This window comes from Mesocricetus auratus, unplaced genomic scaffold (assembly GCF_017639785.1).
Source record: "Mesocricetus auratus isolate SY011 unplaced genomic scaffold, BCM_Maur_2.0 Super-Scaffold_100008, whole genome shotgun sequence".
NCBI classification, from domain to species: Eukaryota; Metazoa; Chordata; class Mammalia; order Rodentia; family Cricetidae; genus Mesocricetus; species Mesocricetus auratus.
In genome coordinates, this window is record NW_024429192.1 from 53,900,038 (window position 1) to 53,916,601 (window position 16,564).

A 16,564-nucleotide genomic window follows, 5' to 3' on the forward strand; every position below is an offset into this window, starting at 1 on the left:
AACTCTCTTACTGCCCTGTGCTCCTCGCAGATTTCACCCAGTTTCCAAACAGAGTCTTGGAAAGCTGCAACCTGGGGTGGAGGAGCTGTGGATGCCTCACAGAAGCCTTCTTTTCTGCTCTAGTCTCCATGTATTATTAATTTGTATTTCTATTTAACTCCATCTATTCACTTGTCCCTGCCAGACACCAAGTTTTTTCCAGGGGAGAGGAGAGGAGCCGGAGCTGCTATTCTTATGCATCCCTGTGTGTAATGAGGCTGGAGAAAAAGAAGTAATGCTTCTTTAAAAATGACAGAGATGGTTTGGGGTGGATAATTCAGGGCTGGTTAACACGACGTCTCCCCTCAAGAAGGTAAACCAGCACAGATACATTTCTGAAATACTTAATTACACCTTGTATCTAGTGTGGGAAAATCAGACCTCTAAAGGCCCCTGGTTCCAAGCAAGAGTCAGTTTTCTCTGTAGTCTTTGTCACCGCTTGTTTACTGCACTGCTCTGACAATATCTCACACCTTCATGAGGGTTTTACAGAAGCTATCAACGGGGACAGGTAGGTGAGCAACACAGAGAACAGGGTAGGATCTTCCGCATCGTTGCTTTCTTTCAATTTTCCATGAGAGGGTGAGGTAGCATTTTGAGATGTTTGTATCAAAGCCTCAGAAGTCAATAGCCTGACACAGCAGGGGAAAGCAGTGAAAACTGCCACTGCTCACTCTTCCAAAGGGTGAGTGCAACTCAGTCATAATGGAAGTTCTTTAAGGTCCCTCCTCCAAACCTCTTCCGATCAGGGAAGCCTGGAATCTGCAGGCAAGAAAGCATCCTGTTATATTCTCGGCAGAAAGACTCAAACGTTAAAACTGAACTGTTTCCTGTTTCAGGTTCCTGTATGCCAATCTGTTGCTCATTATAAAACCAGTTCTCTAAGATTTCACTCAGAAAACTGTAGAATGATAAATAATAAAAAGAAACTCTACAAATATGGAAAACATTTGCCAACAAATTGGTGGCAGTGTCATCTGGAGTCACACAGGTCAGAACTCCTAAAATCGCCAAATGGACTTTTATAGAAATTGTCTGTACTGTGGAAGACTCTAGACAAAAACTTTTGAAGATGGAAGCAAATTATCTTCTTTCCTTATGTTACAGTATCACCTTGTCCATGGATTCTTCTTGTATTGCACATTCTTATTTCACCTTTATCTAGGATTTCTCCTTTTGTATTCAAGAGGACAGAGATAGTTGTCTGTGCCTACAAAGAGCTTCTTCTAACTAAAAAAAAAATTCCCTCTGGGAAAAAAATTGGAAACCATTTCTTTCAAAATTTAAGAATTCATTTTATTAAGAAAAGATAGTTACCAACCTGATTACCTTCTCTACAAAAGTACCTCTTCTCTATGACCTGTGAGAGACAAGCAAAGACTTTAGGGTTTAACATATTTACCTGGAAAAGGTGAGTAATTATAATGTTCATTAATGTAACTATAGAAAGTATTGCCAAATTAAAAATCTTTTCAACAGTTACAGACATTTAATAGAGTGAGTTAAAGCTCTGGTGGGGGGGGGGGTGAGAGGAATGGCTCCGCAGTTGAACACTTGTTGCTTTTTGAGAGGACTGGAATTCAGTTCCTACCACCCACACTGGGCAGCTCATGACCACCTGCAACCTGCTCCAGGGAATCACACAGCATCTTCTGGCTTTTACAGACACTTACACACTTACAGACAATCACTCAAACACACACACACACACACAGACATACAAAAACACACATACATACATACAAACACACATAGACAGATATACACACAAAAAACATACACAGACAGACACACACACATATAGACACCTACACACAGACACATACCTTTAAAATCTGGTGTTAATGGGATCAAAACTGTGAGATTATTTCCACTAATGCCTGTTCATTCCAAAAGGAAGGAATGATAAAGACCCTGCCTCAAACAAAAAACAAAAAAACAAAAAACCTCACAAATAAATAGCACGAAAAAATACATGATGTCCCAACAGGCTACTAGAGACTGGCAGCCATTGGGCCACGTTTCCTAGCAGTCAGCTCCAAAGGATCCACAAGACAATGCAAATGACTACAGTAGTGCAGCTATCCTCAAGAGGCGTGTGTGTGAGGCAGTGAGGAATTCTGTGTGTCCTGCATGTGGACGATGGAACCATGCTGTCAAGCAGGCAGTGAGTTTTGCTTATCGGCTTCATTGGCATCCTTATTCAGTAGTTGAAGAGCTTGCTGCATTTGTTGGCAGGAGGAACAGGCTGAAGCAGTGGATATATCTTCATAAAATATTGCAGCTGGTGAAAAGCTCACAAAACATGTTCCAATGCAGTAGGTGTGAGAAGCATGCTTTCATGTGATGGAGAGTATTACATAAGACATTAATTCCATCTGTCCTGGAGGCGCGGCTGTGATTACAGATTAGGTGCACTCAGACTAAGGCATTCACATCTGGAGTGATGATGCTGACTGAGAGCACAGCCTGTCCTTTCAGGCCTGGGACAGCTTGCTCACAATACATGAAAACACAAACTATTCAGGCTCTTTCTTGGAGACTATGTCTGGCTTAGTATTTAAGTCACAACAGACCCAGGACAAATATGTATCCATCAGCCTTTGAGGAAGAAAAGCTGGTTTCTGGTTAGTAATACCTTGAAACACCAAGCCCCAAGCCCCCTAAGGACTGAGTCTTTCCCCATTCTCAGTAGGACAGGAACATTTTATTCTGGCGTAGAATTACTACCAGCTGAGAGAATCTGGAGGACATAGACCCCTCTGGTAGTCGGCATTCTGGAAGGTTTAATCTACAGAAAAAGGGCAAACTGTATTGCCAGGTGTTTCGGTTTCATATCCAGTACATGTTGTGCAAATCAGGCAATTTCCTTACTGATGGACTCTATGAGAACTAGACAACAAAGGTAGCTTTCTCGTTTGCTGAGAATGCTTCACCCCCAACTTAGAAGGTCCTCTCTTAAATCCAACCATAGGTCATGATAGATAGTCTAATATCTATTATTTCTCTAGGATGGGACTTAATAGTTTTTAATCTTAAAAACACTTAAAGCAAGCTAGCGGTGGTGTCACACACCTTTAATCCCAGCACTCGGAAGGCAGAGGCAGGCGGATCTCTGAGTTCAAGGCCAGCCTGGTCTACACATCAAGTTCCAGGACAACTTTATCTCAATAAACCAAAGCAAATCAAACCAAAACAAAACATATAAAAGTACCATATGAAACTTTTCCAGACCAAACCCTATCTACAGAATGTTATTATTAGGGACAGGACTTTGTATTAGATGGGGACTTGGATCTGTATCAAGCAAATACTGCAACATTTTAGGTTTGAAAACAATACAGAGAGAAATATAATTCCTTGCACCACTTCCCCCCAACATGTTACTATCTGTGCAGCCCAGGGCAGTGAATAGAAGCTGTCAATCTCCCAGTCCCAAGCTTGAAGGGTTGGCTACCTGAGAATTGTGACAATCAATGTCTGTGTACATCTGTCCCTTTTCCACACCCCAGTTAATAAGTTGTGAGTGAGATAAAGCTTTCCTATTAGACACAAACATGATTGAAACTCATGGTAACACATTGAAAAGGGGGCCAAATATTAGAGACTCAAACAGTTAAAAGAAAAAGGACCTGTATGGAAGGTCTGTAAGAAGGGGAGTGTCTTTCTTAAAATTTAAAACTTATTTTTATCTATATGTGTATGTGTTGTATGCATGTGGACCTGCTCGATTGTACACCCAGAAGTGGGTTTTGGATCTGCTGGTGCTGGAGTTACAGGTGGTTATGAACAGCCAGATGCCGGTTCTGGAACCTGGATCTGGGTCCTCTAAAGGAGTAGCAACTGCTCTTAACCATTGAGCAGTTTCTCTAGCATTGAAGTGTTTTTCTTAAGAGACCACACTTAAAATAGATTGAATACAGAAATTAATCCTTTTCAGTAAAGAATGCAGAAAAAGACCTGTATACTTTGTTATGTGAAATCAGCACTGTGCAAGGCAGCCACATAACCCTGAGAGGAGATGACCAGTGCTACACTAGGAATGAACGCTTCTCATAGGGAAACAACAGAGATTCAAGGAGACAGCTTTTAACTTCACAAAATAATAGTAACATTTACACGGAAAATATTAATAGCTGAGAGAATGAAGGATTTAATCTCTGTTCAGTGCTTTTTGGGATACAGAGTAGTGAATAATCCAATAGCCTTTACTCTTTGCTTAGAGAATGTTAGTAATGGAATAAGTACGTCAGCAGGCCTTGAGCAATTATTCCAACAGATAAGAGAGATCAAAACAGGTATTCAGGCTGTGAAGTTTGGGCAAAGGAACAAAAGGACACAGCATTCTACAAAGAGTTTAAGCTATCATATGTTAAGTTTAAAAATAACTTAATTGAAGCCATTACCTTATCAAAAAATCTACTGAGCTTGACAGCATTGGAGGAGCCTGCAGCTGAGGACCGTGGGTTTGTGCAATCCTGAAAAACAAAGGCACACACAGAAAAGCCAGGCAGTGAAACTCCAGTGCAACTATTCCCATTGTACTGTTCTAATAATACTAAATCATCACAACTCTCATAAACTACACGGCAATATTCAGATTATGATGCACAAACAGGAAACCACCCAAGGTAAAGCCATTTAGTCTTTGCCATTTGAGCAACATTGGAGGATACTGAATCAACATACTCATCATCAAATAATTCCTGAAGGAAGCAGAATTGCTAGCAGCTTATTAGCAAAACAAAGGGACTGATCAGGTGACCTACATATGTTCACTCTGAAAATCAGAAATAGAATCATGACAAGCAGGACGCATTTCAGGCCAGGAACTAAGTGCTCAACTAATTAAGTATTGTGCAGGCTGCATAATAGTTGGAAACATGAAAATAAGATTTAGTGGGCCAAAGAACAAACAGGTACCAAGGATTTCTCTATTTCTTCATACATATCACAAAGACATGCAAGTTTTGATAATAAAAAGCAAGAGACATATTATTAATATTATTCAATAAGAGTCTTTAAATAGGAAAGCATGGAACTCAGAGGAGGGGAAACAATCTGAGATACTAAGTCATCACAACAGCTTGCAAACGCCAGTATTACACCATCTTTGCTTGCCACCGGGGCTGGCCCTCTCAAGAGATGGAGCAGGCTTTGATGTTTACCTCAAATGCCACCAAGACCAAACTGTGCAGAGACCATTCAGGTTCTTTTGTGAAGTGTCTTGTACATATCTGTGGGCACTCTGTGCCCTTGAGAAAATTCTGAAATTACTCTTGCTTTATTTAACAATGCTGTTTTGTAACAGCCAGGCCCACATGTTTCCTTCTAATACATTTAGAAGCAATTTCTTGTCTTGTTCATACACAGCATTTCAAGGATCACACTTTAAATAATGGCCAGAAACTATAAAGCTCTCTACCCACGCCCCGACACACAAAGAAAAAGGGAGTGGGTAGGAGGGAAAGGGGGAAAGCCGGCTGACTGTAACAGTTTTCAAAGATCATAAAATACTGGGGAAATGAGGGATCTTGGAAGCCAGTAATCTCTGGAAATGTGGCAACATTTCCAGATTGTGTAACTTGCTTAAGTCATTATGGCTTTAAAGTTGGGCTTACTCATTTGTGAAATGGGGACAAATCTACTCAGTTTTGTGAGATTCAATGAGATATTGCATGCCTGCCACACAGCAGACACTGGAATATCAATTCTCTTCTTCATTGTATGTGAAAGGAGTAAACTAAACTCAAGGATTTCACTTTTTTTTTTTTTTTTTTTTTGGTTTTTACGAGACAGGGTTTCTCTGTATTGTTTTGGAGGCTATCGGTCCAGCCCGGCCTCGAACTCACAGAGATCCACCTGCCTCTGCCTCCCGAGTGCTGGGATTAAAGGCGTGCGCCACCACCGCCCGGCAAGGATTTCACTTTAAATAATTTAGAAAAAAAGGGACCAGACCTTCACTCAGCCCCCTGCTTTAGCAGCCATGACAGGCTACAGACACGTAGGATCTGACACAAGGAAACTCCAGATCCTCTGGCCTCCTGGAGCCTAGGACCAAAACTGAACACAAAGAGACTCCAGACCCCCGATCCCCAGCCGCCTAGATGCTGGGTTCCCAGGAACTGTTTGGCCACAAAAGAAACTCCTCTATAGAGACCAAAACCTCCCCTATAGTCTCTAGGATATAGTTCTGAAAACTATTGGTATCTATGTGCAACAGGCCACCTGCAAGTAACAAGACAATGCCATAGAAACCACAGAATGTTCCCTCTCAGCATTGTCCAATGAAAATAATTGGTACACAGGTAGTTCATGCCAAAATATGACTTTGAGAAATTCTCCTGGTTGTTCCCAAATGTCAACTAATCAGAAATCAACCCGTACCTACTGATGTAATCCTGTAACTTTTGTCTATAAAACCTAACAGTAGACAGGGAACTTCACTCCTTCTGGGGGCTGCTGCATCAGCTTGTTAGATGGGGTCCCTTTCATTGGTAGATGAACAATCATTAAACCTTGCTTTTGCATTTTAGTGGGTCTGTCTTCCTGGTGGTCTCTGGGGACTTTGCAACTTGGGCACAACAGTAAGAAAATGCTATTAGATTGATTATTATTATTATTACTTTGGTAAGTAAGTATTCTAAATGTATCAGTTTTCTTTTTTCTCTTTTTTTAATTAAATTTTTTCATTTATTTTACATACTACCAGTTTCCTCTCCCCCCTCTCTTCCCATTCCCTCCCCCTACTTCCTGTCTATCCTCCTTGTCCCACTGAATTTTTAAGTATAATCATGTGAATTAAATTCCTTGGTATATCACTGTGCACACTGATGTATTTGCAGTAATATTTGAATACATTTGTACTATTTGGAACAGACAAGAAATCAACCTTAGACCTACATTAGATGTTTTTGCAAAATGGGTATTGATCAGATCTAACATCATCAGAATGTTAGATGATGACTCTAAATAAGAGTCAAAATTACTTAAAAAAAAAAGGAGAAGAAAGAAAAGAAAAATCTTAAATCAAACAGCAAACAAGTTTACTATTGGGAGCCAGGTGGTGGTGGCACATGCCTTTGGGAGGGAGAGGCAGGTAGCTCTCTGTGAGTTCAAGGCCAGCCTGGTCTGCAGCCAGGACAGGCTCCAAAACTACACAAAACTACACAAAGAAACTCTGTCTTAAAAAAAAAATAACCAAAGGGCAGTGGTGGCGCACGCCTTTAATCCCAGCACTCGGGAGGCAGAGGCAGGCGGATCTCTGTGAGTTCGAGGCCGGGCTGGACCGACAGCCTCTAAGACAATACAGAGAAACTCTGTCTCGTAAAACCAAAAAAAAAAACAAAAACAAAAAAACAAAAAAAAAATTTGACTATTGGGCTCCACAATTCAAGTTGAACAGGAAATCTGAAACTCCATGTGTTTTAGGGTCAACATTTTGGAGTTGAAAGAGCCATTAGTCATTGATCATGGCTGAGGGAAAGCCTGAAAATTAATAGCTCTAAATATCTTTTCTGAAGTGGAAAATGACTATATACTAAATAGACACACATGAGCAAAAGTACTATATACAACAACCCTAGCACCCCCTCACCCTTTTTTTTTTTTTTCGAGACAAGGTTTCCTTGTATAGCTTTGTAGACCAGGTTGGCCTCCAACTCACAGAGATCTGCCTGCCTCTGCTTCCCAAAGGCGTGTGCCACCACCACTTGGTGCTAGCACCCATTTTTATTCAAATAGTTTGCATTTGTATCCACAGAAGGCAATTCTGACTACACTTCCGATATATGCATGTTAGATTCATACTTCTCCATAGGTTTAAGTAAATTTATACAAGAAACTAAGCTAACACTAATGTTGTCATATTAGGCCCAGTCTGAGGCTTTATAGTTACTTGTTGAATTTCTATTTTTAACTCCTATATTCAGCTGCCCTCTTGTAAATTAACTCCTTGTATCCTCATTACCCACTTCTATATTGTTTCTGTTGTGTTCTTGAAGGATACACTGACAAACTATAGGCATTTATACTTAAACTCTTGGGAGATTATAAATGCTGAAGTCCTACTGCTTACATTTTTATTTTGCTAACAACTGACGTTGGTCTAGCCTTTGTAAGCTAAGGAGGGATAATATGTGTCTAGCTGGCTGTCACAGAAATCAGTAGGCACCAGACAAAGACATATTCAGAAGCACAGTAAAGTTATGATTGGAACAAATTGTGCGTATTTAATGGCAAATTTCCCTTTGAAAATAATATGCAAATAAAGTAACACCAGCACTAATTCTACAGAGATAACATATTTATATAATTTATATAGTAGGGAATTCTCTGGAATACTATTGTCCAGCACTGACTACCCAGGATGTTTACATTGAGCGTTCCACAGTGACAGCTACAAAAAAGGGGACACATTCCATTGCACAATAAAATACAAAAACAATGGATGGCAGACAGAAGCTGAGTCAGACTTGGGGTAGAGGCAGTATTTATAGATGCTGATTCACTGGGCAATCTGTCAAGTGAGAGCACTGGCAGAGGGTATAAGTCAGCAGGAAAGTGTATGTTTCTCATGCGCCAGCACCACATTAAACAGACAAACCATTAGCAGGGTACTGCTCCTACCAGCACTAAGGACACAAAGCGCTAATCCGAAGGACAGCCATTGAAGATGTTCACAGGCACTGCTGGTAATAATATGCAGAGAGCTTTCAGTAACTGTTGGTATAAATTATTTCACAGTTCTTTTAGAGCCAACATTTGAAATCTTAGTTGAAGGATAATCAAGTGAGAATTAGGCTTAACTATAGAACCTAAGCTTGACAGTCAGAGTGACTTATTTGGCTTGATTACATGTTATTCTCGCTCTTTTTTTTTGAGACAGGATTTCTCTATATTGTTTTGGAGGCTGTCCTGGAACTCGTTCTGTAGATCAGGCTGGCCTCGAACTCACAGAGATCTGCCTGCCTCTGCCTCCCAAGTGCTGGGATTAAAGGCGTGAGCCACCAACGCCCGGCAGATTACATGTTATTCTTATCTTTATTTTTAGAACGGAGGTCGCAAAGTTTAAGTTAAAAGGTTGACGTGGAGATGGTATGTGTGACGTGATACTGTAAAGCTTTAAAACAGCATTTGGTGAATAACTGCTCTAAGAGTGCTGGCCAATAGTACTATCAGTAATCAACACCTGTAACGACAGTGTGCTGACAGTGTGGCAATCCTGCTTAAGAACAAGGATGACGTGTAACCATCACTGAAGCTGCAGGTCAGACCTTTTTCTGGATATGAGCTCTGTTTCTTAGCCTCGATAGCCCTCTGTTCTAATTAAACTAGCTATTACAGCAAGGTTCTATATGCAAAACTTTATATACATTACTCTTCATGATATTCTACTATTATATAGTTTGTAATTTTCTTATACATCTGTTTGGGTGCCCTTCAAGATCAATTCTGTGCTGTAAACCCTTTTGGGTTTTTCAAGACAGGGTTTTACTGTGTAGCCCTGGCTGTTCTGGAATTCAATCTGTACACTAGGCCTCAAACTCACAGAGATCCTCCTGCCTCTGCCTCCCGAGTGCTGGGATTAAGAGGTTTTTTTCAAAAGCAACAATAACCAGTATATAGTATCACCTTAATTGGTATAATTCTTTTGAATTTGGTATGCTTTTTAGGTTTTCTCAAGAAAGAGTCTATGATTTGTACTCTTCACCGAGTACGGTCTGAGGATTCCAGCAATCAATGTGCAAGTTCAAAGGGAAAGAGACCCTCACGTGACAGTCTAGACACGCTGACTTTGATCTGCTTTGTGTTTGGTGAGCTTCTACTTTGAGTGTAAAGCTTCTATGATTAGAATATAGCTCAGACACACATTAGTGAACACATACCAAATTAATCTCTTCAGCATTGAAGTCCTCAGCCAAGAAAGCAGTCCTAATTGAAACTTCATGGCGCTTGGTTTCATGGATCTGGTCCAGTTTAGTCCCTATTACCAACAGTGGGATTTGATTATCAGCAAATTGTTCTCGGTCATAATCCCTGTGATAAATAACCATGAAGAGGTGAATAGGATTTACCTTTCGATGTAGATGTATAGTATTTAAATGCAAGATGATTACACAACCGTAATAACTAATTCCTGCTCATCATCACCTAGAAATCTTTTATCTCCTAATTTCTTCCATGTGCTTATTCATCATCAATCCATTGTCTACTGAATTCCAATTACTCATCTTATTACTCAACATCTGCTCCCGTGTGTCTTTCTAACAGATAACTTGGATCATTGAGGGCCTAATGTGACTTAACTGTCTACAACTCTCTGTCTTCAACAGGTATCAGCTTCAAAAATTTTCAGTGTGGAGGCAGAAAGTGGATTTAAAGTTCAGTGTATGGAAAACTCAGGAGTCTAGCATGTACTGCTGGTACTTCATGCACCAATTCTCTAACTTGCTTATGCATTCCTAGCTATGAGTGTGCAAAAAAACCTTTTACAGTAAAAAGAAGTAGAGAAGCTGCAGGCTATAGTGAAGAGAACCTAAGTGAGACCACAGCTTTGAATGGGAGTGGAAGGAAAATAGCCGAAATGTTAACTGTAATAATAAAGGGCCAAAAAATTAGAACCAAATACTTGTCCTCACATGACAGCCATGAGAGACAAAGGGTCAATCATCAGAAACTCTCAGGGACAGAAGGCGGTCTATTATAACTCATTTTATTTCCATTTTACCCAAAGGATTGATTAGCAATATGAATGATATTTCTCATTAGTGAAAGGAACATAAAGTCCATTGTTGTTAATTAATTGTAATTCTATCCACCTATTAGAAGCAAAGTATATATGGATTTCTCATATGTTATAAGCTCTGTTTACCACAGTCAGCAAAACCTGCTTTTGAATAATCAATACTGACAATCCAGTCAATAACACCCACTGGAGCACAGCTTCTCTTCCGTCCTAGCCCCTTTCTTTCCTTTTGAGCAATCTAAACTGGGAATGGGAGGGAGAGGGTTCCTACATCTCTCCCTCCTTCACAATCATCTTACAGCGCCTCAGTTATAATTCCATCTTAGAACACAGTTGGTTTGAACTATGTAACCCACCTCATATAAATATCGCCATCTGTTTTATGTACACTGAAGCCAATAATAGCTGAAGTTAGAAGCCTAAGCACCAGCACCTTCTTATCTACACGTCTGACTCAGGAGACATGGTCTGAACTGAAAGCTAAATTAGTAGAGAATGAAGTTTTCAGAGTACCTTCCTTTAGGGCAATTTCTTTTCCTTTCTTTCTTTCTTTCTCTCTCTCTCTCTCTCTCTCTCTCTCTCTCTCTCTCTCTCTCTCTCTCTCTCTCTCTCTCTCTTTCTTTCAAGATAGGGTTTCTATGTATTGCTTTGGAGGCTGTCCTGGGACTCAGCTCTGGAGACCAGGGTGGTCTTGAACTCACAAAGATCTGCCTGCCTCTGCCTCCCGAGTGCTGGGATTAAAGGCATGCACCACCAACGCCAGGCTGGTAATTTCTTTTCTTATATTCACAAATTCTACCATGGAAAGATTTTGTATCAAACACCATCTTTGACACACACTCTCTGGTATTTGAAATCTTATACAATCTCCCATTGATTACCATGTAAGTATATGTACCTTGCTCTCTCTCATGTTTCTTTTTTGGCTTTTTATTTTTCCAAGAACTACACTGAACCATAAATGTATAGTGACTCATCATTTAAATTATACCACATTGATTTTGTTTTTCTTTATTACCTCTTTCATAAAAATCATCATCCAATTGAAATTAGATCTTGAAATTATTTTAAAATCATTATGTAAAAAACTGATGGAGAATTTTATTATTGACAGATATGGCTAGCACTTTTCCCTAAAACCCACATCATTTTATGCACACAATAACCCTTTGAGAAACAAAAACAATTATGCATTTTTTTCAACACTATAGCTATCATTGAAAGAAGATTTAAGATCCAAGAAATATACTTAAAAGATGCAACAGGGCTTTTGATGTTGCTGTTTTATTCTTTAAAGTGGTGCTAAGGATTGAACCTTGGGCCTCCTGCATACTAGGGAATGGCTCTACTGAGCTACAGCATCAGGACTCTAAGGAGGAAATATTTACATAGGCTCATGGTTTCAAAGGGAGTAGACAACATAGATCAATAGACAGAATACAGAAGTTGACCTGTACAAATATGGTCAACCGATTTTGTCAAAGGAATGAAGGCGACTCAAGGGAGATAGGATATTCTTTAACAATTGATGCTGGAACAAGTGACATTCTGATAAGCCCAAATTAGACATATTATGTAAAATTAGAGAGGATCATAAATCTAATAAAACTCCTAAATTATAAAACTAATAGAAAGAACACACAGAAGAAAATCTATGTGATCTGAGATTAAGCAAACAGTTCCTAAATATTAGCAAAATTCAGAGTAGGAAAACTTAAGTAATTAGATTTCATCAAAATAAAACCACTGCCGTGAAAGATGCCATTCAGATAATGGAAATATCATATATAGGCTAAAATATAGAACCAATCACACATCCTACAAAGTTTTATTTTGTAAAGTGAATTCTCAGGATTGCAATCACAATTAAAACCAATTGTAAAGTATTTCCAGCCTTACCCATTTGTCACCAGGACACCAGTTGGAACCAAATCTCTGTTGAGAACTTCCAGTGACCATCGATATAAGTTTTGAGATGACTTCTTATTCGTTAAGTCATGTACTAAAATAATACCTAAAAATAAACAGGTAAAATGTCAGTACTCATCAGCGCCTCTTACCTTACAATCAACAAGGACAAGCTTAGTAAGTACAAATCTTAGATGGCTTAATGACCTAGTATTCAAGTATGACTAATAGATTTAGACAAGTATTTCAAAATGTCCTTTATGAACATTTTCAAATAACTAACTATCCAGCTTTACTATTAATATTCTTTTTTATTTTTTTGGGTTTTCGAGACAGGGTTTTCCTGTGTAGTTTTGGAGGCTGTCCTGTACCTAGCTTTTGAAGACCAGGCTGGCTTTGAACTCCCAGAGATTGGCCTGCCTCTGCCTCCCAAGTGCTGGGACTAAAGGTGTGGGCCACCACTACCCGGCTACTAATATACTTTTAAGAGTGTTTTCTTTTTCTTTCCCAAAGACTAACAGAATGTCATAAAAATATCCAGAATGCCTTTTGATACTCTCATCTAGCAGCCCAGGTGCCAACTGCATGCTTGGAACTGCTTACAGAAGCACTTCACCAATGAAGAACGTTATTTATTAACAGATCATATTCATTCAAAAATCATACTGTTTCTGCACTGATGAAATATACTAAAATAGCATCACTTTAATTTTTCTTTCTTTCTTTTTTTTTTTTTTTTTTTTTCGAGACAGGATTTCTCTGTACTGTTTTGGAAGCTGTCTTGGAACTTGCTTGGTAGACCAGGCTGGCCTTGAACTCACAGAGATCCGCCTGCTTCTGCCTCCCGAGTGCTGGGATTAAAGGCATGCGCCACCAACACCTGGCCACTTTAATTTTTATAAATGCTATTTTTCCTTAAAAAATAAAAAACAAAGAAACAAAAAAAAAAACCCATAACAAAACCAGGGTCTTACTACATAGAGGATACTGGCTTGGCTCATTGTGATGCCCAGCCTGGCCTGGAATTCTTCACACTCCTGCTTCTTCCTCTCAGATATGAGATACAGGTATGTGCCACACTTTCAGGTTAATGGTTAATCTTTTTAAATTTTTATTTCTATCTATGTGTATGTGTGTCTGTCTGTGCACACACACATGTGTGGGTCCTGTGGAGCTAGAAAAGGGCGGTGGATCTCCTGGAGCCGAGATAACAGCTGTGAGTTGACAGGTGGGTGCTGGGAATCAGAGCTGGGTCCTCTCCCAGAGCAGCCAGTGTTCTTACAGATGAGCCATCTCTCCAATCCCTCAGTTGTTATTCTTTAACAAACAAATCTTGTGCTATAGATATTCTGAATCTCATCAAGTCAAGAGTTTTGTTGTTCTTAGAATTCATTGTGAGCTAAGTAAGCTTGCTACTTTAAAAGAGTTGGTTGGCCCATTGTAGTGATGCATGCCTATAATCCTGCACTTGGTAAACTGAGGCTGGAGAACTTGAGTTTGGGGCCCCCCAAGACAATACAGCAAGATCCTGCCTTAAAAGACAAATGAGGGCTGCAGAGATGGCTCAATGGGTAAGAGCACAGACTTTTTTTTATTTAAGTGTTAGGTCCAACTGATAGAGTTGTGCTGAGGTCTGACTAGAATTTATTCTAGCTTAAGGGGGCTACAGAGACTTCATAGGTTTTCTACTGAGATCAGTAGCCTGGGTCATCAAGTAGGAAGAAAGAAAGTGTACTTATTTTCAGATACCGTTCATCTGGAATACCTACAGAGGCCGGGAAATTACTAAGGCGTGATGACGAGGGGGTTTAAAGGAAGACGAGATAGAATGAACTGGTATTAAAGGTTGAAAGGGAAGAATGGAACAGGAAGGGTTAAACTTGGGTTGGGGTGGAAGAGCAGGGTTGAGGAAGCAGTTTGGCGAGGGATAAAAGATATATGGAAAACTACTACTGTTGAGTTTCTAAAATGGATATATTATATATTACACACATATAAATAATAAAAATAAAAGTGGAGCAACTTTATAGCAAGGCAACAATGCCCCAGCTAGACACCAGAGGCTAACAAATTAGACTGTGAAATGCAGGCTTAATTCCAGAGTTTAGACACATCAGCTTTCTCATAGTTAAGAGAAATGAAAAGCTCTTACCATTTACAGAGTTGTAGAACACTGCTCTTGTGCTTTTCACACTGCTGGCACTGCCCACAGAGCCTCCAACATCCCATAATTCTATATAGTAAGTCTTCTCTTCTGGGGTTCCTTCTTTGTAGTCATGAACCTAATGGATTAATGAAAATAATCTCTAAAGCCACCAAACAAACCAGGAAGCACCCTTACTCAGTTTAAAGCAATGTCATTCCCCTCAGCACCGGCCCTCTGATTACCACCCCCTCTTAGCTTTCATGCTTACTCCTGGCTATTCCAACTCTAATCTTTCACCATTTGGACCCTATATTTGATGTGAATGTCTTTGGACAATTTCCTTCCTACTTTCAAAGCTGTAGTTCCTTCCTCACTAAGCACAAGTCCCATGATCCATTTTCCCACTCCACGTCATTCTCTTACCTTTCTTAGCCACACTCATCTGACAAAACCCCAAACCTGGCAACAGCCTCTTCTCTCTGTATTCTGCCCCTGGAATTCAGTTTCCTGAATGTGTAGTTCAGAAAACTACATCCTAGCAGACTGAGTTCTTTTCTAATTCAAGTGTGCCCTTGGATGTCCACTTTCCTTTCCCTGATAACAATTTTTATACTTTTTGCTTCTTTTTGAAATTTCCAGTATCTTTTCTCTAGGCTCAAAAAGAGGTAAGGTGGTTTCCTAGGCTAGAGTAATAACAATAAAAAAGAATGTCTTCCACCTGTCCTTTCTCCTCCTGGAATGTAAGCCCATAAGATCACGTTCCACCTGCTATTACCTTAGGCTCTCTGTGCCCTTAAGCTAAGTCTGAATCCTCTGTGCAGTAAATCCCATCCCATTTCATCATACAAAGATGCAGTCACACCATTCTTTCTGTCTCTAGCACGGCACTTCCTCCTCTGCTGGATAATTCTCAACAACATAATATGTATAAATATAAATATGCCTTATCTTCTTTCAGCTACTGTGCTGTTTCTATTTTCATAGAAAAGGTCCCCCAAAAGTTATCTATTTCCAGCTCTATTTTTCCTCACCTTTTTAAATGTAAAAGTTTTCTTTTTTGAAAATTTAATACATGAGTACTGTATTTACAACATTTCCATCCTTCCCTCTCCTCTTCTCAAGTTTCTATTATGTCTGCTCTCCAACCACACAACTTCTTTTTAAATTCATGACTTCAATTATTTTCAATTATTATTGTGTGTGTATGTGTGTATACATACAATCTACTGAGTCTATTTAGTGATTCTGCATGTAAGCATGTTTAGGGTTGACCACTTGGGACTGGCTGTCTACAAGGGATTCTCCCTTTCTTAGCAGCCACTGATTACCTGTAGCTGTTCATCCAGGGGTGGGACCTTGTGAAATTTCCTTCACCACATTGGCATGTCAACTGGTAGTATCTTTATGTAGGTCTTGTTTATATTGCTGAGATTTCATGGTACAGCTTATGACTAGAAGATGCTTTACTTTTTCATGCATATGTATATAATTATTATTATTATTTGGGAGGCATGATGCACATGTGGTGGTTCGAGAACAACCTATATAAGTCAGTTCTTTACTTCTACAGAGTGAGCTCCAGAGATCTAACTCAGGTCATCAGGTTTGGCAGCAAGCATCTTTACATGCTGTGCAATCTTACTGGCCCTCACGTTCCCCTTTTCAAATGTTTAGTTATTTTATATGCCCAAATGTTTTGCCTCCATGTATGTATGTGCACCATC

General features: G+C 39.6%; 1 protein-coding gene across 1 annotated transcript in view; it reads right to left on the minus strand.

Moving 5' to 3' along the window:
• Window positions 1-465: 465 nt before the first annotated feature.
• Rabl3 (RAB, member of RAS oncogene family like 3) overlaps window positions 466-16,564 on the minus strand; it is a 32,821-nt gene continuing 16,722 nt past the window's right edge. Inside the window, exons 3-8 of the mRNA XM_005071506.4 lie at window positions 14,847-14,976; window positions 12,686-12,800; window positions 9,927-10,077; window positions 4,446-4,517; window positions 1,361-1,399; window positions 466-801 (exon numbers count right to left, since the gene is read on the minus strand). Of these exons, the coding sequence (XP_005071563.1) occupies window positions 736-801; window positions 1,361-1,399; window positions 4,446-4,517; window positions 9,927-10,077; window positions 12,686-12,800; window positions 14,847-14,976 (573 nt within the window). The 3' untranslated portion in view covers window positions 466-735. The remainder of the gene's footprint in view (window positions 802-1,360; window positions 1,400-4,445; window positions 4,518-9,926; window positions 10,078-12,685; window positions 12,801-14,846; window positions 14,977-16,564) is intronic.